The sequence below is a fragment of the Lampetra fluviatilis genome, chromosome 1 (assembly GCF_964198595.1).
Source record: "Lampetra fluviatilis chromosome 1, kcLamFluv1.1, whole genome shotgun sequence".
Lineage (NCBI taxonomy): Eukaryota > Metazoa > Chordata > Hyperoartia > Petromyzontiformes > Petromyzontidae > Lampetra > Lampetra fluviatilis.
In genome coordinates, this window is record NC_136275.1 from 14,445,742 (window position 1) to 14,470,403 (window position 24,662).

Consider the following 24,662-nt stretch of genomic DNA (forward strand, 5'->3'; position numbering starts at 1 on the left):
CCCCGAAGGCCGCAGTTGTAGCATGTGATGAGGGACGTCGGAGGTCTCGGTTGCTCCAGCTTGCGGGTCGATCGCAGAGGCGACCGACCCCCCGACCTCCAATCCCCCGGTCGTGCAGCCGCGAACACCTCCTCCCGTGGGCGAACGACCTGCGGCTCGGTGACCACCGGGCCCGGAGCTGAGACCCCGGCAGCAGTGCAGACGACCACCTGTTTCCGCTGCAGGACCTCGTGCGCCTGAATACTCGTTGCAACACGCAACGAACATATATCCACTTCGTCGGCTGTGTTGATGGGGACCCCCAGGTCCTGTGCCAACTTGAGCTGTTGTTCCAAAACCATAGCGTCCTGCCCCTCCTCGTCCATACGAGGGAACGCGGCGTCGGCGAGGGCCAACAACGCCGTGCGGTAGGCGAGCGCGGTCTCCGTGTCCGCCTTCCGTCGGTCGTAAAATTGGTGGCGGCAGGCCGAAGGTGGTCCGTAAACTTTGGCCATGAGGCCCAGCGCAGCCTTGAGCGTGGAGCGGGCCGATCTCGATGCGGACCTGAAGGCCGCGAGCGCGTCGTCGTCCAACATGGCAGGCAGTGCCCGCAGCGCCGTAGCGTCGGACCAGGCCGACATCTCTTGATGGGCGCAAAATCTTCTTTGGAATGCGCCCCAGTCCCCGCCGTCCGCCTTGAAGGCTGTCAACGCGGGAAGACGCTGCTGGAAAATGATGTCGTCCTCTGGCTCCTGACTCTCCCGCGCCGCACCGTCGAGCTGCAAAATGGCGGCCCCTATGGCGGGTGGCTGATGGTGGCCCGTAGCGCGCGTTGATGACGTAAGCGGCAGGGATTGGTGGACTCCCGCCACGTGTTGCTCGCAGTTCCCGCCAAAAGATGGCCGCTCAGCAGAAATGGCGGGAATTTCAAAGTCATTTTGGCGGGAATCAGCAACGCGAGCCATTTCAATGTCCGTCGACGTTCTCGCTCCTCCCGACGTGGTGATCTCCGCTAGGATGGACGCCGCGGCGAGTGGTAGCTCCGCCAGGCGGGAGTGCGCGTCGCGGAGTCCGGCGTCAGCCCCCAGCCGCTCGTTGGGCGCCCATGAAGGGTCTTGTGGCGCCGGCGTCTCTTCCTCTTCTCCTCCTGATGCCTGCTGGCCCGAGTCGTCGTGGTTTTCCTCCCGGTCACACTCGTGAGTCCGATGAGTCTTCCTGGTATCCATGGCAGGATGACTGTTTCACTCCTGACGCCAGTTGTAGTATAGTAAACTACGGCGGGAGACCACTTGACGGGTAGCACACTTTATTCACACTTGGGTTGTCACAATAACACGTGTTGTCACTCCAGCTCACGCTACACGTTCCATCTGACACGTGTGGTATCTACAGCTCACGCTACACGTTCCACCTGACACGGGTGGTTACTACAGCTCACGCTACCCGTTCCACCCGGCTACACACACACGGGCATTCCAGCCCCGTAGCATCCGGGGGAACCTCTAGACCCACCCCAGCTTGGGTACGGATTACGACCACTGGGTCCCGCGGCCCGGTCCTCACACGGATGTCCGGCCCCCGGGTCCCAAGGTCCCGCCTCTGAGCCACACAGGGCCCCGGTCCTTACAAGGACAGCGGGACTAGGTGTCTCAGGGCCCTATCTCTTCCTCCTCCGTCTTCCGTCTTCACTTGTCACCAACTTCTCCTCGAGCGCTCGCGCGCACCGCCTTATATAGCCCTCCGCTCCAAGGAGATGGAGCCTATGCGGACCGCGATGTGAGCACCCACCCTAGCCGACCAATCATCACGCGCTGCCACACGATCCCTTCTTGTGTCAGCGCACATAACCAATCACCACGCGCTGCCACACGATCCATCACTGTCAGCGCGCGTCACCAACACACAGCCAATCACCATCACATAACCCATGACCCCGCGCTGACCTATGATCCCTCACCGTCAGCGCGCGTCACCAACACACAGCCAATCACCACGCGCTACCCCACGATCCCTACCACCAGCGCGTATTACCACTACATATGTATGGAGCTTTGGCGGTAGCTATCGAGTGTGCAGGTGGTGCAATCGCGCCGTGTATTCGTGTAGGCATGTGTGGGCACGTGTGCTTGCCTTTGTCCCGTGTGCTTATGGATGCATTAATGTATTATGTACATGTTGTATGTGAGTGGGGAACGGTGGCGCAGTAGTTAGGGGCTGGAGTTTGATTCCCGGTCGCCGCCAATAGCAGCGGCGAATATTTGAACGGGTCCTGGGCCTTCCCTAGATCGACTCAGCCTTAAACGAAGTACTCTACCTGGTCCCACGTGTATAACATCATCACTGGGGATACGAAGGCGGCCGGGGGTGGTGCTGACCATCCCACCTCCTTCTTGTGCCCTACAGGCCTTCAACGGTGCTCGATAACAGCACTTGCCCCAACAGTCTGTTAGAGGCTACACGTGGAAACTTTGCCTTGGTTGCCTCTTGTGTTTTGTGAAAGAGTGGGGGTTGTGGGGATGTTCGTGGGGACGCGAGACGATGGGGTGGGAGAGTTGAATAGGGTTGGGGGGGAATTGAAGGGGGTGGGGGCGGAATTGAAGGGGGTGGGGGGGAATTGAAGGGGGTGGGGGGGGGAATTGAAGGGGGTTGGGGGGAGTTGAAAGGGGTGGGGGGAGTAGAAGGGGGTTGGGGGGAGTTGAAGGGGGTGGGGAGGAGTTGAAGGGGGTGGGGGGAGTAGAAGGGGGTTGGGGGGAGTTGAAGGGGGTGGGGGGGGGGGTTGAAGCGGGTGGGGGGGGGGGAGTTGAAGGGGGTGGGGGGGGGAGTTGAAGGGGGTGAGGGGGGAGTTAAAGGGGGTGGGGGAGTCTAAGGAGGTGGGGGGAGTTGAAGGGGTGGGGGGGAGTTGAAGGGGGTGGTGGGGAGTGAGTTGAAGGGGGTGGCGGGAGTTGAACGGGGGGGGGGGGTGATGGGGGTGATGGGGGTGGGGGGTTGAAGGGGGTGGGAGTTAAAGGGGGTGGGGGAGAGTTAAAGGGGGTGGCGGGGAGTAGAAGGAGGTGGGGGGAGTTTAAGAGGGTGGGGGGGGGATTGAAGGAGGTGAGTTGAAGGAGGTGGGGGGGGAGTTGAAGGGGTGGGGGGGTAGTTAAAGGGGGTGGGGGGGAGTTGAAGGGGTGGGGGGGGGAGTTGAAGGGGTGGGGGGGGAGTTGAAGGGGGTGGGAGGGGAGTTGAAGGCGGTGGGAGGGGGAGTTGAAGGGGTGGGGGGGGAGTTTAAGGCGGTGGGGGGGGAGTTGAATGGGGTGGGGGGGGAGTTGAATGGGGTGGGGGGGGGAGTTGAAGGCGGTGGGGGGGAGTTGAAGGGGTGGGGGGGGAGTTGAATTGGGTGGGGGGGGGTTAAATGGGATCGGGAGTTGAATAGGGTGGGGGGGGGGAGTTAAATGGGGTGGGGAGTTGAATAGGGTGGGGGGGGTTGAATGGGGTGGGGGGAGTTGAAGAGGGTGGAGGGGGGAGTTGAAGGGGGTGGGAGGTAAGAGGGGGGGGAGAGAGTCCAGGAATACGATCCTCGCAGAACCCGCGGGCTGAGGGGCTTGCGCACAGGCGGAGCTTTGTTACAGGGAGCGAGAGAACGAGAGGCATCCCCTGGCGAGCGCTCACAGCCTTCGCACTGTATACACAGAAGGAGAGGGTGCAAGAGAGTCGGTGAGGAGAGTACACGAGGGGACGAGAGTGCAGACAGAGATTGTCTGCACTCTCTTCCCCAACAATCTTGTACTCTTACAACCAACGCTGTACTCTCCGCACGGGCTCTGTGGTCTCAACGAGGGGACGGAGTGCAGAAAGTCGGTAGGGAGAGTGCAGAGTGTTGGTGGGGAGAGTACGCGTGCAGAGTTGTCTTTACACAAGCAACACTGCTGAAATCGACCAGTACAGCGTTGAGTGTTTTCCCACAATATGCTGAGTGGCTTTTCTCTGGGTGTGCCGGTTTTCTCACACGAGCCAAATACTATTGAATGTCATTGGCTAAATATCTCAACGTCATATGTCCACTCTTGAAAAGGAGATGTGAGACTTGGCAGTTGGTTTTATGGATAAGGGCATTATTATGACTACTAAAATAGCATTCACCAGGTCCAGGGCACAATACAGATGGGCTTTATATGTACAATTCGATTGGTGGTGCTGAGTTGGTAGTGGCTAAGATTCCCCATTGCTATAGCAGATACCAGAATATACTTTCAGACATCCACACACGGCAAGTAAACTCTAATTTGATACGAGCAGTTGCATCAAAAATTACAGAGGAGCTTACCGATCATCTCTGACAGTTTAACTGACGGCGAATATTATACAAATTGTAGATGATGATTATGGTACTGAGAATGGATAAAATGCTGATTGATGTTGAGATCTGAGATTCATCATGCTGTGAGACGAGAGGTTATCATGATCTGATGGCGGTAAGACCAACCGCCAACAAACCCTGGCAATAATCTGAACTTGCGATTTCTGCAACTAGAGTTGGCTGATGCATCCCAACTGTGCTGCATCGCTGCCAATCATTACACATATATTTGCGCTGTCCATTAAATTACACAAATCATTAGCCGCCTGCTGAGAGAGAGCAAGTGGGAATGAAATAGAGTGAAGCTTGGCTTGCGTATTGCACCGCCAGCCCGTGTCACCATGGCTGAGTTAATAGTGGCCGCGGGCAATGCCTGCGCACAGCTACGAGAGTCGATAATGAGCTGAGAAGGTGTGAAGCCATCAGCCGGGGACTCTCCAGGCTGCTGTGTGATAGTGGCCGAGTGTGGTTGGCATGGGCCCTGGTGCAATTCCCTTCCCCTTCGTGACCCGGTGTCTAGACTCCTCTGGCGCCGAAGCTTCGGTGCAGATGCATTGCCGTTAGCTACGCGACTGCTACACCACGGCAGTCATCCACACCTTCTCAACGCTGCGTGTTTAGTGGCTGAGAGGTTTAACTTTGAAATTAGCCCGAGTGCATGCTTTAAATAGATAATCTATAACGCATACTAGAGGGTGGCCCGTTCTACAGATGGTATGATGAGATACCTGATACTAACCTGACCATTAACCAACAGTAGACAGCACTCAACAGACACACAGCACTCACTTGACCCCCTCTACACACTCACCACTCATGTCCCCAATAGACACTCACCACTCAAATAAGCCTCACTACTCATATGATGCCACACACCTGACCTTCATCACTCATACACTTAACTGATGAATTCACCTCTCACCTGACACTCACTACTCACACCAGTGACCGCTCTTTTATGGAGCCTAATGTCACCTTTAAACGTAAATTTTCCGGTGAACAAAGTTTCAAACTCGTGTTTGCTGTGGAGCTATGCGATACCTGTGTAGTGACATAGTGCTGACTGTTGTACAGCAGCTGCAACTGCAGGTGGACATTTAGCACACACGCCGTTGACCATATACACGGGTGTGCCGGCAGGGTGGAGAAACTGGTGCAAGGGTCACGGTAGACCTCGTGCGGAGGCCTCTGAAAGGCCGAGGGGAATATAAGCAGCGGAGAGCAAGAACTCCGGGCTGCCGGTTCTGGGAGTGGGCTCGTCTAGCCGGACAGTAGTTCACTGTCCCGGTCGATGCCGTCGGTGCAACGCGGACGGGTCGTGTCTTGGTCAGTGTCGCCGTGAGAGAGGGGGCCGGAGTAGATAGCATGAACATAATAAAGGAAAGATGGTGCCTCCTGCGACTACCTTGTCTCTGACTGAGTGTGTGTGTGACGCATGCCACCCGCACACACACACAAGCCTCGAGAAGAAGGAAGAAGAGACCTAGGACACTACATTTGGTGTCAGAAGTGGGGTATTAAAAACCCACTTGTAGTGTCGCCGGGACGAGGATGTCGAGACGGTCATCCCTCCGACAGCTCTGGGACCCAGGATCCCGGTTATGAAGCCCGTGAGCTGTTGGGCAGCGGAAGAGCCGCCATTATTCGGCGGGACAGCTGCTATGCCGGCTACGCATCCGTGGGGGGAGAGTGGCTGGAAGTCGACGGTGAGAGTGGCTACGCCAGGTGGTGCGAGCAGTTGCGCATTGACAGCTAGAGCAACCGTACGTCGACGGCGGGAGTGGCTATTCCAGGAGGCAGGAACAGCTGCGCATCGACGGCGAGAGCGGCCGTACGTCTACAAAGAGAGAGCGGCTGCACGTCGATGGAGAGAGAGAGCGGGGGCTGCAAGTCAACGGAGAGATTGGAAGCTGCACGTCGACGGGGAAAGCGGCTGAGATTTTCCTGTGATCATGTGCCGACCAAGCAGCATGGCGGAGGACCGCCATGTGGAGAGGGGCGCAGGCCGGCAGGAGGCATGTACCCCAGCGGACGGCGTGAAGGAGAGCGGGGAAAACCAAGTGGGAGCTTCCGTCAGAGCAGGAGCAAGGGTCTCCGGACAGGGGACCGTGCACATGGCGGGTGCCATTTTGTCTCCGGAGGACCTCCTGTGGCCAGCAGGCGCCATTTTGAGGTGAGCGCGGGAGCGTGCGGAGGAGGTGCAAAGAGTGACGGAGCTGCAAGAAGCTGCTCCTGATCTGGCGCGGGAGGCTCGCTCAAGATTCCTCCAGAGGGAGCGGATGGAGGACGAGATGCCCTACGCCTTCTGGGCAGCACTTCTGCCACTGGAACAGGAGCCATACCCACTTTTGGGTGAGGGGGCACTCGACCTTCGAGTGGCGGAAAGGCTGCGGGAGCTGGCAAGAAAGCTGAGGATTGACCTGCCCTCTGCCATTGGCACAGAAATTTCGTCCTCCGCGGTGGCCCGGAAGATATAGGTCTTCGAGGAGAAGCAGCAGCGGGCAAGGTGGGAGGCCGCGACATGGAGCATGGAAGATATGATGGCGGCAGTGGGGGGCCGGGGGACGCAACCGAGATCATCCCCATGGGAGGACCCGCAGTGGGGCAGCTCCCTCTACCCTGGTGACCCACGCCCAAGTGCTTCATGTGTGGTCGGTCGGGCCACATCGCTGCGAAGTGTCGGGGTGACGAGTGGCCACCAGCGGAGTCACCCGCGCTCTCTGGCCCGCCGGCATAGTTAACTCAAGTCCCGCCAGACCCGGGTACCTGAGGCCTACTGAGACCGCCAAGTGCGAGGTCTCGGGGACCGGATCTGAGCGGGTGCTGCCGAGCGGTGAGGGGCCACGCCCTTTGAGCCGAGGACTCCGTCTCCATCGTCTCTTGGCCCTCTGGGTTCCGAAGGTGCAAGACCCCGCTGAGACAAGGGTGACCGGCACCATGGACCGAATCACGTGAGTTATGTCCCGGTATGGGGGGACGCTCCCTTGCACTGAGAAGGGAACCGAGGGAGAGTGGGGTGTCGGTGTGTCAATTATGGGTGGGCCCTGTGTGTGAGGTGTCACCGATTCATGGATGGGGGGCCCGGTGGGCATTGCCGCCGACTCGCGGATGGGGGGGCCCTGTGGGAGTTGTTGCTGATTCGCGGATGGGGGCGCCATGCTGCTGGGAGTTGCCGATTCGTGAGATCGAGGGCGTCGCATTGGGGTGATGTTGGTTTGTTTATCGGGGGGCACCGGGGGGTAGCGAGATGTGTTATTGATTTGCAGGGGACGCCGCGGTTTAACGGGATTATTTTCATTGATATTAAGAGTTCCTCGAGGAAGGGGAGTTGCCCTGCCTGCCTATCAGTTGCGGCTGTTGTAATGACAGCTGGGATGGCCGTTTTTTTAACGGAGGGGGAGGGTGATGTAGTGACACAGCGCTGACTGTTGTACAGCAGCTGCAACTGCAGGTGGACACTTAGCACACACGCTGTTGAGCACATACACGGGTGTGCCGGCAGAGAGGAGGGACAGGGGCAAGGGTCAGGGTAGATCCTGGAACCCTCTGGTGGGTTCGAGAAAGGAGACGCGGCTAGGGCGGAGCCAAGCCGCGCCAAGGGGAATATAAGCAGCAGAGAGCAAGAACTCCGGGCTGCCGGTTCTGGGAGTGGACTCATCTCATTGTCGCTGTCGTCATCGCCACCTTCATCGCTACCGCCTTCGCCCAATCATTGCATGGCCGGACAGTAGTTGGCTGTCCCGGTCGATGCTGTCGGTGCAACGCGGACAGGGTCGTGTTTGGGTCCAGACGTACGGCAGCGTGGTCGTGAGAGAGGGGGCCGGAGTAGGTGGCGTGAACATAATAAAGGAAAGACGGTGCCTCCTGCGACTACCTCGTCTCCGTGTGTGTGTGCGCGGGTGGTGTGCCTCCCGCACACACACACAAGCCTCGCGGAGAAGGAAGAAGAGACCCACGACACTACACCTGTTTGCTCTGTCCGTTGTGTTTTACATTCAAGGGACCCCATCCACAAGGCCTTGTAAATTGCCACTCTTATACACGTGTAGTGGTGATACGCGCTGGGGTAGCGATCAGGTGCCAGCGCGTCGTGATTGGATGTGTGTGTGGTGACGCGCGCTGACGGTGAGGGATCAGGGGTCAGCGCGGGATCGTGGGTTGTGTGGTGCTGATTGGCTGGGTGCCGGTGACGCGCTGGTGTGGGAGTGATCGGGTGGCAGCGCGGCGTGATTGCTTGGTGAGTGGAAACACGCGCTGGGGGAAAGCGGATCGTAGAGATAGCGCGTCGTGATTGGTTCACTAAGGAGCGATGCTCACATCGAGGTCTGCATCCGCTCCGTCTCCCGGGAGGAGGGACTATATAAGGTGATGCGCACAGGCGCACAGGGAGAGTGTAACCAGCGAAGACTGAAGACGGAGAGGAAGAGATAGGGCCCTGCGGTACCCAGTCCCGCTGTCCTGTGAGGACCCGGACTCTGTGTAACCCAGAGGCGGAGTGTAGGGTGAGCATGCAGTGTCAGCATGCGGAGTGTGTAGCCAGAGGGCTAGAGTCTACACGAGACGAGTGGAGTGTGTAGCCAGAGGCATAGGGTCTACACGAGACGAGTGGAGTGTGTAGCCAGAGGCATAGGGTCTACACGAGACGAGTGGAGTGTGTAGCCAGAGGCATAGGGTCTACACGAGACGAGTGGAGTGTGTAGCCAGAGGCATAGGGTCTACACGAGACGAGTGATGTGTGTAGCCAGAGGCCTAGAGTCTACACGAGATAAGTGAAGAGTGTAGCCAGAGGCAGAGAGTCTACACGAGCTAAGTGAAGAGTGTAGCCAGAGGCAGAGAGTCTACACGAGCTAAGTGAAGAGTGTAGCCAGAGGCAGAGAGCCTACACGAGTTAAGTAAAGTGTGCCGTCGGAAGAATAGAGACCACACGTTGTATTGTGACAAGTCAAGATTTAATAAAAAGTGTGTTACCCGTCAAGGAGTTTCCTGCCGTCATGTCCAATACTTCAACTGGCGTCAGAAGTGAAACTGTCTTCCAAGCATGGATACAAGGAAGACCAATTGGACCCATGGGATTGACCGCGAGGACAACCTTGACGACCCGGGCCAGCTGCCGTCGGGGGGTGAGGACGAAGAATGGCCCACGCTGCAAGATCCGCCGACGGCGCCGGAGGAGCGACGGGGGACCGAGGCCGTGCTCCGTGAGGCGCACTCTCGTCTGGCGGAGCTGCTGCTCGCCGCCGCGTCCATCCTGGCAGAAATCAGCTCGTCGGCTGGAGCGGAGACGGCGGCGGACATTCTACAGGGTCGCCCCGCAGATTCCCGCCAAAATGACTTGGCGATTCCCGCCATTTCATCGGCGTCGACTTTTGGCGGGAACGGCGACCGCCACGTGGCGGCGGTTCTCCAAGCGCGCCCTCTTACGTCATCAACGCGCGCTGCGGACCGCCATCAGTCATCCGCCATTGGGGCCGCCATCTTACACACCGACGGGGCGGCGGGAAGAAACCACGACGCGGAGGACGACTTCATTTTCAACAGCGCCTCCCCGCATTGTCAGCCTTCAAGGCGGAAGGCGGGGACTGGGGCCAATTTCAGCGCAGGTTTTTGGCGCATCAGGAGATGTCTGCCTGGTCCGATGCTACGGCGCTGCGGGCACTGCCTGCCATGTTGGACGACAACGCGCTCGCGGCCTTCATGTCAGCTCGGAGGTCGGACCGCTCCACGCTTAAGGCAGCGCTGGGTCTCATGGCCAAGGTCTACGGACCTCCCTCGGCGTGCCGCCATCATTTTTATGCAAGGCGGAAGGCGGACACGGAGACCGCGCTCGCCTATCGCACGGCGTTGCTGGCTCTCGCCGATGCTGCATTCCCTCGGATGGACGAGGAGGGCCAGGATGCGATGGTTTTGGAGCAGCTGCTTAAGTTGGCGCAGGACCTGGGGGTCCCCATCAACACGGCCGACGAGATCGACATTTCTTCCTTACGGGTCGCTACGAGTATACAAGCGCACGAGGTCCTTCAACGCAAACAGGGGATCGTCTGCAACGCTGCCGTGGCCTCAGCTCCGGGTCCGGTGATCACCGAACCCCAAGTCGTCAGTCCGCGAGAGGAGGCGTTTTCCGCGGGACGACCAGGGGACTGGAGGTCGGGGGGTCGGTCGCCTCTGCGATCGGCCCGCAAGCTGGAGCAACCGAGATCACCGACGACCCTCATCACGTGCTATAACTGCGGCCTCCGGGGCCACGTGGCGTCCGGTTGCCGCGCTCCCCGTCAGCGCGCCATGGGATCTCGGCTGGACGACGACCAAGGCCCCAAGGCATCCCTACAAACCCCGGCAAGTCGCGGCACCTCACATGCTCGGCCCACACACTCGACACGCATGGGCCGTCGCGGGGCGACGGAGGAGGGCCGGTTAGGGTTCGGGGATTCGGTTCGGTGAGGGGGTTTCGGCCGGGACCGGGGAGACATTAAATGGTCGGAGTTGGGGCATAGAATTGTGGCTGCTTCAGCGGGTTCATCCGTCGTTGCGGGTTCTATTGATGGGGTCGAGGTCAGGGTATTGGTGGACACGGGGGCGTCGGCGACTATTATATCGGACCTCATTTATAACATTCTCCCCGTCCAATGCCGTCCGCTGCTCCCAGTGGATGTGCCATTTTTCGCCGCAAATGGGGGATCGTTGGGCATTATCGGTCAGATTAGGGCGTCCATTTGCATTGGAGATATCAAATTGTCGGGACCCGTTTTCGTTTCGTCTTCTTTGGCGGTTCCTTGTCTATTGGGCACTGATTTTTTGGCTAAGATGCCCATTAAAATTCTAATCGATCAGCGTTGCATTGAACTACCATCGGGTCGCCGTATTTAATTTTTGACGAACCCTACTGAGATTCGGACGGCGTGCGCCACGATACAAGCGTTGGCGACGCAGACCGTGCACGTGCCCCCGGGTTCACAGATGTTAATTCCCCTCCGGTTGCGGAAACCATGGGTGGAGGGGACTTCGGAACAAGGCATGCTGTTGGGTCCTTCTAACAGGGCTGTCGGGGGGGTCGATTTGTCGGTGGCTCACACTTTGGTTCGGGCGGACAAGGATCCGTTTGTGATGGTTTTAAACGCTGGGTCGCGGCCAGCCGTCATTCAGCAGGGTACCGTGCTGGCTCACGCGGCGCGGGTTCCTGCGGAGGAGCGGCTGGTTGCGCACGTTGATCCGAGCCCCACGCAGAACATTGAACCGAGGGAGGACCTTGAATGGGTCCATTCGCTGTGCGCGGGCTCGGACGATTTGTCAGGTGTGCAGTTGGGTGCGCTGCGCGAGTTACTAATGGAATTTTCTGATGTGTTCAGTAAACATAAATATGACATTGGGTGTACGGATTTGTACGCCACCACATTGACACGGGCGATGCGGCACCGGTCAGGCTAAATCCCTTCCGACTGAGTCCTGCTGAGAAGGAACATGTTCAGTCGGCCGTTAACGATATGCTTGAAGCCGACATTATTTCGCCTTCCTCCAGTCCTTGGGGAGCACCTATTGTGCTGGTTAAGAAGCAAGACGGGTCCTTGCGATTTTGCGTAGATTTCCGTCGCCTGAATAAGATCTCTGTGGCTGACGCGTATCCACTCCCCAGGATGGACGAGTCCCTCGATGCATTGTCTGGTGCGCGATATTTTTCGACTCTTGATTTATTATCGGGATTCTGGCAGTTGCCACTCGACGAAGAGTCTAAACCTAAGACAGCATTTCGGACTCCAGGGGGCCTGTTCCAGTTTAACCGGTTACCCATGGGACTTCACTCCTCTCCAGCGACGTTTTAGCGCCTTATGGAGTTGGTTTTGTCGGGCTCGCAATGGGAGACGTGCTTGATTTACCTTGACGATGTCATTGTTTTCAGTAAAACATTTGAGGAACACCTCCAGCGATTGAGAGGGGTGTTCTTGCGAATGCGATCGGCTAAATTGAAATTTAAACCGGCCAAATGCCACCTTTTTCGTAAGTCCGTTAGATACTTGGGTCACATTGTCGACTCTTCGGGGATCTCTACCGATCCCGCGAAGACGGACTGTGTCAGTTCATGGCCGACACCCACGTCAGTTGCAGACGTGCGCAGTTTCATCGGTTTTGCTTCGTATTACCGCCGATTCGTTGAGCACTTCGCCACTATTGCAAAACCCTTGCACGCTCTAACGGCGAAAGGTGTGAAGTTCCGATGGGGACCGGAGGAGGAGGCCGCGTTCTGCTCCCTCCGGGACGCCTTGGTGGGTGCCCCACCCTTGCGTTATCCGGATTTTGCGAGTCCCTTCTTGCTAGATACGGATGCTAGCAACACGGGCATTGGGGGGGTACTGTCCCAGGTCGTTGGGGGAGTCGAAAGGGTGGTCGCTTATGGTAGCAGGGTGTTGTCTCCGGCGGAGCAGCGCTACTGCGTCACCCGTCGTGAACTGCTCGCCATTGTTTTTTTCGTACAACAGTTCAGACCGTATCTCTATGGTCGTCACTTTACGGTCCGGACGGACCACGCGGCGCTACAGTATTCATTGAGGGTCGCCCAACCCTCGGGCCAATTGTCACGGTGGTTGGAAGTCCTCCAAGACTATCAGTTCACGACCACATACCGTAAGGGGTTGCGACACACAAATGCCGATGCCCTGTCGCGATTGTTGCCTTGTCAGAAATGTGCGTGTCTATCGGGATCGGCGCGCTGTAAACCGCCGGTGGTGGAAGATAGGGGGGCATTGGCTGCGACCGCGGGCGCACCAATCGGGGATGTTCCCGCTACCTCTCAGGATCGGGACTCACTGCTCTCACTGTCGCTGAGTGAGTGGGGCCGCCTCCAAATGGCGGACAGCTCCCTGCTAGCATTGCGCCGCAGGGTGGGAGGTCCTAAGGAGGACCAGGAGCGAACTGGCTCCTATGTACTTAGACAGGGCATGTTGATGAGATGGGACAGTTTGTCCCGGCGGCATGCACTGGTGGTGCCTTCTGTTGTAAGGGGGAAAGTTGTTTTGGCCGCACACGAACGCCTCTTGCATTTGGGAGTAAACAAAACGCTTGCCCTGCTTCAGCGTGATTATTATTGGCCGGGAATGGGGGGCGACGTGGTAAATATTCTGAAGGGATGCGTTGAGTGCGCCAGGCGAAAACCACCGCCCGTGGCAGCTAATCCACCGCTGCAATCCATTCAAGTCTCGCGCACTAACGAGCTCGTTGCGCTCGATATTCTGGGGCCCTTTCCAGTCACGCCTAGGGGTAATTAGTACCTGTTGGTGGGGGTCGAATATTTTACCCGGTGGCCTATGGCGTGGCCACTCGCCAACCAGTCGGCGGCGGCTGTGATGGACGCCTTTGTCCAGGGCTACGTCCTGGACAAGGGGGCTCCCGAACGCCTGCTGACCGACCAAGGGAAAAAAATTTCAAGTAAATTGCTGCAAGAGGTGTGCGATCTGTTGGGTACTAAGAAGGTGCGTACTTCCCCGTACCACCCGCAGACGGACGGGATGGTGGAGAGACTCCACAAGACCTTGACTTCTATGCTGTGCCAGCGGGTGTGTGAGGCACATGTTGATTGGGACCTGCAGGTCCCGGGGGTCCTCGCCGCGTATAGAATGGCCCCCGATGCAGCCACGGGGTTTTCCCCATTCTATCTGATGTACGGTCGGGAAGCCGACCCGCCAATGGAAACGCAGCTTGGCCTGTCCGCACCACGAACTAATTCTAAATTGGCAGAACATATTAAATGTAATATTCATAAGCTGACAGAGGCAAGGGAGGCCGCACGGCTTAATTCGCGGGCTCGCCAAATTGCTAACGAGCGGTTGCGTGCACGAAAGGTGTCCGTGCACGACTGGAGACCGGGTGACAGGGCCTGGCTGCATTGCCCTCAGGCGCCTTTGGCTACGTCGCCTAAATTGTTGAAGCCATGGCGGGGACCCGTGGAGGTCGTGCGTGTTGCACGCCCCCAGTGCGTTCAGATAAAATGGGGAAAGCGACGGTGGTACGTCCACCCCTCCCGACTGAAACCGTTCTCGCCTCCATATGGCCTCCCCTTGTGTCGTGAGGGCCGAGCATGTGACGTGACCGACGACCCAGAGGGGAAAATGTCCTTGCCTGATCCTCACATGCTTCCGCCTGATCTCCTCCCAGGTCTCTCGGAACTGACAGCTGCCGACCACCGGCGGCCGGATCTTCGCGGCGGGGCCGGTCCTTTCAGGCCCGACCCGCGCCGTCGAGAGCAACCGGAACTACCGGACGGTCGTCAGCGTCCCGTCCCATATGACGGACCGGCCAGACGGACTCGCGCCAGGTCGCGCTACTTTTCATGACCTACCATGTGAGGAGTCGAGGAAGTTGGAGCGCCTCGTCGCTGCGTTAGTCACGGGGACGCCGGGCGCGTTCATTTTCTGGAAATCGCTTTTATTATGTTGTTCGTCGGGCTGTATATAGCTTCTTATAGGGTGTTGTGTGTGGTATTGTTGACTTTTCTTGTGTTAATTGTCAAATTGTACATAGGTTGCTGTTGTGTTGTTGTTGTTGTGTTACGGGGCACACTGGGGGGTGTGGGTTTTGTTGTGTTAACGTTGTGTGAGGTTGTTGGTTAGCAGCCGGGACGGCTGCGAGCTATGTGGGGGGGGGTGATGTAGTGGTGATACGCGCTGGGGTAGCGATCAGGTGCCAGCGCGTCGTGATTGGATGTGTGTGTGGTGACGCGCGCTGACGGTGAGGGATCAGGGGTCAGCGCGGGATCGTGGGTTGTGTGGTGCTGATTGGCTGGGTGCCGGTGACGCGCTGGTGTGGGAGTGATCGGGTGGCAGCGCGGCGTGATTGCTTGGTGAGTGGAAACACGCGCTGGGGGAAAGCGGATCGTAGAGATAGCGCGTCGTGATTGGTTCACTAAGGAGCGATGCTCACATCGAGGTCCGCATCCGCTCCGTCTCCCGGGAGGAGGGACTATATAAGGTGATGCGCACAGGCGCACAGGGAGAGTGTAACCAGCGAAGACTGAAGATGGAGAGGAAGAGATAGGGCCCTGCGGTACCCAGTCCCGCTGTTCTGTGAGGACCCGGACTCTGTGTAACCCAGAGGCGGAGTGTAGGGTGAGCATGCAGTGTCAGCATGCGGAGTGTGTAGCCAGAGGGCTAGAGTCTACATGAGACGAGTGGAGTGTGTAGCCAGAGGCATAGGGTCTACACGAGACGAGTGGAGTGTGTAGCCAGAGGCATAGGGTCTACACGAGACGAGTGGAGTGTGTAGCCAGAGGCATAGGGTCTACACGAGACGAGTGATGTGTGTAGCCAGAGGCCTAGAGTCTACACGAGATAAGTGAAGAGTGTAGCCAGAGGCAGAGAGTCTACACGAGCTAAGTGAAGAGTGTAGCCAGAGGCAGAGAGTCTACACGAGCTAAGTGAAGAGTGTAGCCAGAGGCAGAGAGCCTACACGAGTTAAGTAAAGTGTGCCGTCGGAAGAATAGAGACCACACGTTGTATTGTGACAAGTCAAGATTTAATAAAAAGTGTGTTACCCGTCAAGGAGTTTCCTGCCGTCATTTCCAATACTTCACACGTGTTAAACAAATATTTGTGTTGATGCATTAATTGATGTCACCTTCACGTGGGCATCGTCATCAGCCATGATCTATAAACTGGTGGATGAAGGTCTCCCAAAAGTTATCACCATCTATCACGGTCCTGTAATGTAGCACCCGCACACGAAGCGTGTTCCCTCCTTTGGCTGCCGCTGGGTCATTAATCTCGACCACCGGCCATCATTGCTCCGAGCGACGTATCCTGCCCAAGTCCACGTATTTAACAGTTCATATATTATGTGTCTAATATGTGTTTGCTCTCTGATCCTTTCAGTGGATTTTGGACCAATGTTAATAAAGTAGGTGTATGTATTTGTAAAACATACATTTATATACGCACAGGGCCCAAGTCACACGTTAACAACTGCTCATTTTCCAACGATTTTTTCTGCCAAAACATACCATTACCAAACATTCAGGCAAATCGCCCAGGCGACATGTTACATATTTCAGTCTTTTAGTCAACATTTTGATAGTTTGATCCAAAGTCCACTGTTCGTGGGTATCTATATGAATAAATACCTTAATCTGTATATCTCAAAAACCTGTATGGTACTTCCTGACATGATAGGAAGATAACATTTGGTAGATAGGTAGCTTTTAGGTCACAAATAACGATGTTAATTGCCCCATAAACATGTTTGTGTGTGTCATTCAGAAACCGTTCAAAATATAAGATTGCGGTTTTTGTGTTTAGGTTTTTGTGTTTAGGTAAAGCGTTAAACAGCGACTACAATTAACGCGAGAACCATTGTTCTACCTTTTATTTTTTAGATATTTCGGATTCAATTGGTTTTGAACAAAAAAATCCGAATTTTATGAGGTTCAAATCTGAATAATTCGAAAAAGGTAAAAGATAGGAAATTCCCCTCAGGAGAGTATTAAGTTCATTCATTGTTGTTCTTTCTAATAGAAAAAAATGGAATCTTTAAATTGAGCGGTTCCCGATGGGTATGTCTTTAAATATAAGAAGTTGAATCAAGTCGTCGATAATTGTAGTGTTTTTTTGTAGATTTTTTTTTTGGAATAGTTGTTAGTGTCTGATCAAAGATAAAAAAAAATATCATATCAGGTTAATTATATTTAGTGATGCCGGCTTTCGCATAGCACGGCGTGCGATGCACCATCATCGCGTACACCCCGTAGGCGGGTGTAGTACCAGTCCTCGCGGGGCTTGGTGAGCGCTGGAATAGCGCAGGTACCACGCATAGCATGTAGTGCGGGCTCCCACAAGGGGGAGAGTGTCAGCCCAGGGGCAGGGTTGCCCCAGGCCATGACACTCTGGTTGACTCTGTAGACACGTGATCTGAAGTGTCCACAGAGAAGGCCCCAGGCGGGGGGGGAGGGGGCTAGGGGGTGATCACGTGTGCAGGTAGAGCTCTCGAGGGGGATCGAGAGGGAGCTAGAACGCTCGAGAAGGCGGGTGGGGCCGAAGGCGGAGCGGCCCCGACTCGGGGTCGCTGCATTCGACAAGCTGGAAGCTCTACGTCCTACGAGGCATCAACACGTGGTTGGGGACCGGAGTGAGGGTCCGACCCTTTGTAGCTGTAACTCCTATGTATAATGTAATTAGCTGGGTGGTCACCACCCTAGGCTGTATCTGGTAAAGGGGCAGTTAACCCTTTGTGTTAACGTGTTGATTTTAAATAAATGTGTTGCCTCTAAAGAATAACACCTATGATGCAGTTGTATTCACTACATATACATCGCGAAACTCGGGAGGGACGGGCACCCCATGGCCTCCCTGTCACCCCACCCCCATACCCGACAGATAGGGGGGAATTTATTTTCTGGAGCTCAGTCCCGTGGACAGCTCTGGCTGAAATGAAGCCCTGGGGATACGAAAATAGAAATAAGTGACAGCAGTGCTATTATTGATCATTAACAGTGCATTCTGATGCATAGGCGCGCACGTTAGACACATCATTGTTATGACGGCGACTGCAGATGCTCCTTACAGCATGAGGCAATTGGCCAAATGGCGCTTAGGGAATGTAACGGAATGCTTCGGCTAATTATGTTACAGCAGTCTACAGTACTGAGACGCTGCAACTACAAGGCCATTATGAAATCCTCTGGGAGAACAGTTCTCCTCCCTTTGCACACAAACTCATACACATACGCTTGCGGTGTGTGTGTATATATATGTGTTAAGGTGCAAATGACGACGCAGAGGCAGCTCTTCAGGTAAGGGCTTGCGCCGGTTATTTATTAAGGGGTAGGGGTCCTATACTGGGTCCTTCCCACGACCCTGCACTCTGTATCTAGCTCGGCTAGCTTCAGGGCTCTCTCCCTCGAGTCGGATCGTGGGTTCAGCCAACACCGACCGATCGGGGAGAGCAGCACCTCCTATGACTACCGCCGGCTTCTCTCCAGACTCCTTGATCTCTACCCCTGGCTGGCTCTTAAACCGTTCTCCATCGCGTGCTCCCACAGTGAACCCGCTTTCGTCACGGGGTCCCCCTTAAGTACCAAGAGGAGACAAGACGTCATCGCCCCACCCAGCACGCATGACATCACGTCCCATGACGTCATCGCACTGGACAGTGCGCATGACGTCACGTCCCCATATTACTCCTCTACATATATATACCCACACAGACACATATAGTAAAACACAAGTACGTTTAAACCGTAGTGTTAATGATACAGCTACACAAGCAAGATTCATACGCACATTGAGCGCCACGCTCAACTAAGCATGCAATTTACTGGGGCATTCGCTTCATGTACTCGGGCAATAAATATCTGGACAGTAAATTTCTAGAGAATCAATTGGGCGAAGGTGCCTTTAGTTTCCAGTAAATGCGGAGACATTGCATGTATATGAACTAGATCCACAGGACCTATTCCTTTCTCACTCAATGACTGATGTAATGTGTAATGTATAAGGTCAGCGGAGATATTATTGCTCGAATGTAAACTTGACTTGCAATCTCCATATGTAGTGTGCAACAGCTATGCTTAATCCACTGCTGGATTAATTACTTCTCCAAAGCAAGCCACCATCTCTAACAGCAGTTAGTTCATTCACAATAATAATGCCATTTAATTACCCAGTGAAGTTTCAATAACTTTTTTTTCCAGGAAGAAGGTCCTGCATTGGGATGTTTGGCCAATTACTTTCATGAGTGTTTGGCTTAATGTGAGAGAAAACCAGAGGACGCTTAAAAAAACTCCCTGCACATGAGGGTTTAACACTCAAAGGTCCACACAGGTAGATTCACGATTCCACTGCTTGACGGCATCTCATTGCTACCATGCATCCTTAGCCTATGTATCATTAGACAGTCACCCATTATAGGTTAAACCAGGCTTGAATCTGCTTAGCTTCTGAGATCTGATAAGTCAATTAAAAAGTTGGTCTCTCCAGCGTAATAGCGCACGTTAATTTAGTCCCGACATATATATATACACACTCTACCCTAGTAAATGTGAGCAGTTGTTTACATTGTATTTGTAAGCTAATTAAATTGGGTGGAACAGTGGCGCAGTGATTAGCGCAACGCCCTATGGAACCGACGATCAAGTTTAATTCCTGACGACGAATAACATCAGAGACAAATTATATCTGTTGGCACTTAACCTGTATTTGAACGGCGGTAAACATTGGTACTTGGAAAGACACGTGCCATGGTGGGTGGCGAGACACACCGTCCAATGGAGTGGAGCCGCCTGGCGGCCAATGGGAGTGTTGTGGGTATTGTGAGCGTAAAACGCCGTCACCACGACTGACCTGGTGTAGCGCCAGACATTGGTCAACAGGGGGCAACAGCGAGTCCGGCCTGTATCAAGTCACGCCGTTCAGGCCAGGGAACCCAGAGGGTGGTTGGGAACCAAATGTACACACCCCAGGCCCCCAGTGGGGGCTGGGGGACTACGCAATAATCCAGGTACCTCCAGAAGGTTCTAGAGAGTAGGCGTGGCCAGGGGCGGAGTGACCTTGTATAAGTCGGACCTCTGAACGGGTTTGCCAGTCGTCATCAAGCAGAAGACAGAAGAGCCAGCCCAGAATAAGACCCTGGGAACCCCCGGACCCGAAGTCCTTGCCAGGGCCGAGACCGAGTGGGCCAGTGGTCGGGACCCGAGGACCTTGGCTGGGTCTGGTCAGGCTAGCCTCCCCGAGGTCTCCCCGAGCCGGAGGGCTGTGATGCAGAGAGTGGTCCCAGTGATTAAGGCACGCTAGCCCAGAGGCTATACCTCCCCAGGGTATCGGGTGAAGGGGGCCGTTACCCCCTTGTGTTAGGGACCTTGTGTTACTGTTATTAAATAAACGTGTTGCCTCCAGAGAAGACTGAGTCTCCATCTGTACCCGCTACAGGAGTAAAAGGCTGCTGTTTCTTATGTCTAAACAAGATATTTTATTCACGCGGAGTCTCACCAATAAAAATTTTGCCCAAACATAGTATACATTTCCACAAGTTATCAGTGGTCATATATATGTAATAATCTACATAGCTGAACCTGCATTTCGAACGCGTGCGATATTCTTTCAGGACTCGGTTTTCTGGAACATTGCCGTCTTTAAAATTGGTTTTGGTGTTGCTGTGACTCATGCAGCACCACGGATCTTCCTTGTAAAATAGCCGGGAAACTGGCTAAAAGGGATCATCCGTGAAACTAATCAAAATAAACAAACAGCGCTTACTTGGTTATCAAGGACTCCATATGGTCAGCCATATAATACAACAAAAAAGACAAAGATCCCCCGTATAGGCTTAACAGACTGTTGGGGCAAGTGCTGTTAGCGAGCACCTATGAAGGCCGGCACGGCACACGAGGGGGTGGGTGGCCAACACCACGCCCGGCCGCCTTTGTCTCTCTAGTGACGATGTTTACACACTGCATCAGGTACTCATTTGAGGCTGAGTCGACCTAGGGAAGGCCCAGAACCGGTTCAGATAATCGTCACTGGTGGTGGCCATGAGCGGGAACCGAACCCCGGTCGCCAGGTTCACAGCACAGCGCTAACCGCTACACTACAGCTCCCACATAATGCAATAAAAAAGACAAAGATCCCCCGTATAGGCTGAATATAGAACATACGCACGAACATGCTGTGTGATACAATCCCAACGTTATCAACGGGTTAAGCTTAGTTTATTTGTTTAAACATCACGGGGATTTTCATTATAATTTCCGAACAACAGTTCCACGATATCTTGTGCAATGTTGCACCTGATTCAAATGTTGTCGAATGTTCCTTTTCATAACATTTTGGGTCAAAACGTGGCGGTATCTCCAGCAGCAGTAGGACAAATTGCTAAGGGCGATGTGGTTCAGCAATTTCGTCACTGTGAATCTTACCCTTTACCTTTTTACACCTATATATAAACCAAGGCAGCAGGCAGTGTATTGTATTTCCATTGCATCTGCAGCTTTACAATGCACAGAACATAAGACACTACCGACCTTATCTTAATATTCAGTTACGCATCCAAAGATAAATATAGGGCAATTAATTTGGAGGACCCTTACATAAAAATAAGGAAATCTTGAGAAAGCATTTCATGCGAAAGCTACTCCATGTCTCCCACCAGTCTCAATACACTTGCGATATCTCTTTAACGTTCTCCCTCGGTAAGATATGGAGCCATTCCGTTCACAATACTCAAATCTGTTAAGAGGATCATTATAAATGAGTGGGGTGCCTATACATGGAACACCCTGCATTTTGAATAAAGGTAAATATACAACAAGTAAACCCGTAAAAACAAAGTTTTTCACTATAAATCCTTTACATGCGTGGCGGCTAGAGTCCTCTCGTCCTCTGGCTTGAGATGGCTGCCACCTATGCGCCAGATGATTGTCTGCCACCATTAAGCAATTGGTAATTAAATATTTAATTTGTTTTCCCTAAACAGTGTAAAATTTTGGATATTTTTTTCACGAAAATTAATTGTCACACACAACGAGTCTGTGTGGAAAATGTCAGCTCGATTGGATCACGGGAAGTGGGTTAAAAAACGAGCGAAAGATTTGCACGGTCCTAAGCAAGCAAGCACGCAAGCAAGCAAGCAAGCACGCGAACTTAATATAAAGGATTTAAAAAGCATATACATCTCCTGCTGCCAAGATGTTTCATTTGGGAGCGATCCATATATCGAAAAAAATATCAGCACATGGGTCCAATTGTCAAGTGGTCACAGCAGATGGAGCAACCAGTGCATTTTTGTATTTGGCCAGGTCCAAATGCATGGGGGGTTCGCCCATGGCTGACAAAACCAGCACTTCCACAACCCAGTAGACTGTGCTACTCAGTAACTTGTTCCGTAATAAACCATTAATATAAGCAATCTACAATGCATACAACGTTGTGTTTTATCATGCCCCTCTTGTAATTAGATGAATAGTAGAAATTCAGAATCATCTTGATATAGACTGGAAGAATCCGATGAGCTATGCTCTTTTTCCAAGATGTCCAGTAGTTTCACATGTCCAATTCATGGCTTATATTCAAGATACATTTTTTACTGCCTATATTTTCACTTGTGTAGTCTAGTTTACTGCATTAGTTCAATGGTAAAATCTGCATACAACTTGCATGTATATTTGCTTCTTACATATACTGTATACGATTCGATACATACAGTTGAGAAATAAGAAAATGTTTTTTATCAATAAATCGTTACATGCAAAATACCTACAGTATAAATATACCGCTACGATCTATGTGCAGGTATACAGAGACAGCAGTGATGTTAGGGTCCATTGCTAGCAACCATTTACGAAGGGCTCTCATTCACTTCAAGTGCGCACTTAAACCTGAATTGCTGAATTCTTGACTGCACACGAATTAAAGTCATCAGCCATGATCCACACCTGGATAAAGGCCTCCCCAAGCAATAACCATCTCACCCTCTAATGATATCCACATTGCACCTGTATATGAGCTAATTGCATCACCATCTTCACAGTGAACGTCCTTTCGGGCATGTTCCCTCCTGTGGCTGCCAGTCCATCGTTAGCAAACGCCCATTTACTCTTCTTTACGTCAATGTTACGTCTTAAAATTTGTAACATGGCTTAAATGCATTCTGATCAATGAGTAGGTCACTTGTCAGATTCCATGCCACTGCAGACTGTGACGGTTATCGATACCCACTCTGCATAGCGGCGCGTAAACCACATGGGGCACTGACCACTCTTTCTAAAGGGAAATGCTCCCTGCCATTTCGAGTCAAACGTGCCCCAAAGCTCCCGAGCTTGAACGACCACTGCAGTGTAGAGAATGCAATATATCTCGACGCATGCAAAAGGCAACCTTGCCTAATAGACGAGGTGAGGCGAGACGAGGCATGGAGGCTTGACTTCCAATTCTGCCGTTAGCCCGTAGAGCTGGCCGAGCAGGAGATTTATGAGTGCCACTGCCTGCAGGTGAGGATGTACGTGTTGGAAGATGTTCATGAAATGCACAATAGTCAAGTTCCTGCACGATTTTTGGCAAAGCACAATAATGCAAAGAAAAATAAGTGAATACTGCCATGGTTTGCTGTGCCACTGTACAGTATTGCACAAATGCACGTTTGTAACAACGGATGGAAGCAAACGGTTAAACATTTGACATTAAAGTGAATGCATATTTATCATGTAATTGAGCAAAACAAATTATACTCATGGCTATAACATGTAGTTATAAATTAAAAGCAAATTAATTGAATAAACATATTTTGTGGATAGAATAAATATTGCAAAGAGGGATCAGAGCTTTCAACTACTGTATAGATTAACATAGTTTCTCAACAATGTAAATTAGTTATAACTGTTATCTAAACATTGGCTTATACTGCTGCTGTTTACCAGTAACAACCACGAACAGGCAGAGTATATAATCACAACCAAGGCTGTTGAACATTTTGGTGGTTCTCTTGGGATAAACATACAGATATGCTGGCCTATTTCTATATATTGCAACATAAGATGATCTGGTTGGTTCCTTTGGTTTAATCTTCTGGACTGGTTGTTTTTTCTACTCTTAGAGGATGATCTGGTTCTTGAAGCTGTGCTGCAACTCTTTGTGTGGCAGAACAATGGAATTGAGGATCACAACTTCTGCTGGGATGGAGACATTGCAGCCTGTACACACACACAAAGACAGAGATTTCATGTGTAGCCTATTAGCGAGCATATATTAAGGCAGGGAAACCGTACAAAGGGGTGGTGTGGCGAGCATCATGGCCGGATGCCGTCCTAGCACTGACGTTTATAGACCACATCAAGTACCCATTTAAGGTTGAGTCGACCTAGGGGAGGCCCAGAACCAGTTCAGATAAACCCATTAATGTTAGCTGTGGAAGGTCAGGTTACTGGGTTTATAGTGCAGTGCACACTATGCCACTACATACTTACATGCAACACACATATCAATGAGAATACATTTGCAAATGGATAGGTAGTACTATGGTGAGAGCTCATGACTTGTGATTGGAAAATCCTAATTGAGATCGACTCAGCGTGTTATCTCTGTGCAGCCCTGCAGAATGACTCTGTCTACTCGACAGACCTGCTCTCCACCTGCGTTGTGGCCAAAACGTCGTGAGAATTCTTTTATTATGTTTTATTTGTATTATTTTATTATTTCCATTCTACGTGACTTTACCGAAAGAACCAAGAAGAAAAATAGAGTACCACTTTGTGATACTATATAGCTCCTGCCACAGAAATTATGGAATTTCCACCAGGGTCATAAACACCAATGAGCATGAGGTATGGACTGGGGGCAATACTTTGACTCTGACTTATTAGTCTTCTTTCATACAGATGAATTCTGTG

General features: G+C 53.1%; 1 protein-coding gene across 4 annotated transcripts in view; it reads right to left on the reverse strand.

Annotated features, from left to right (window-relative positions):
• Positions 1-18,089: 18,089 nt before the first annotated feature.
• Positions 18,090-24,662, reverse strand: part of GMPPA (GDP-mannose pyrophosphorylase A) — a 30,574-nt gene continuing 24,001 nt past the window's right edge. For all 4 annotated transcript variants that reach the window (XM_078857343.1, XM_078857332.1, XM_078857324.1 and 1 more), the window contains one exon: positions 18,090-23,966. In XM_078857343.1, the coding sequence (XP_078713469.1) occupies positions 23,866-23,966 (101 nt within the window). In that variant the 3' untranslated portion in view covers positions 18,090-23,865. The remainder of the gene's footprint in view (positions 23,967-24,662) is intronic.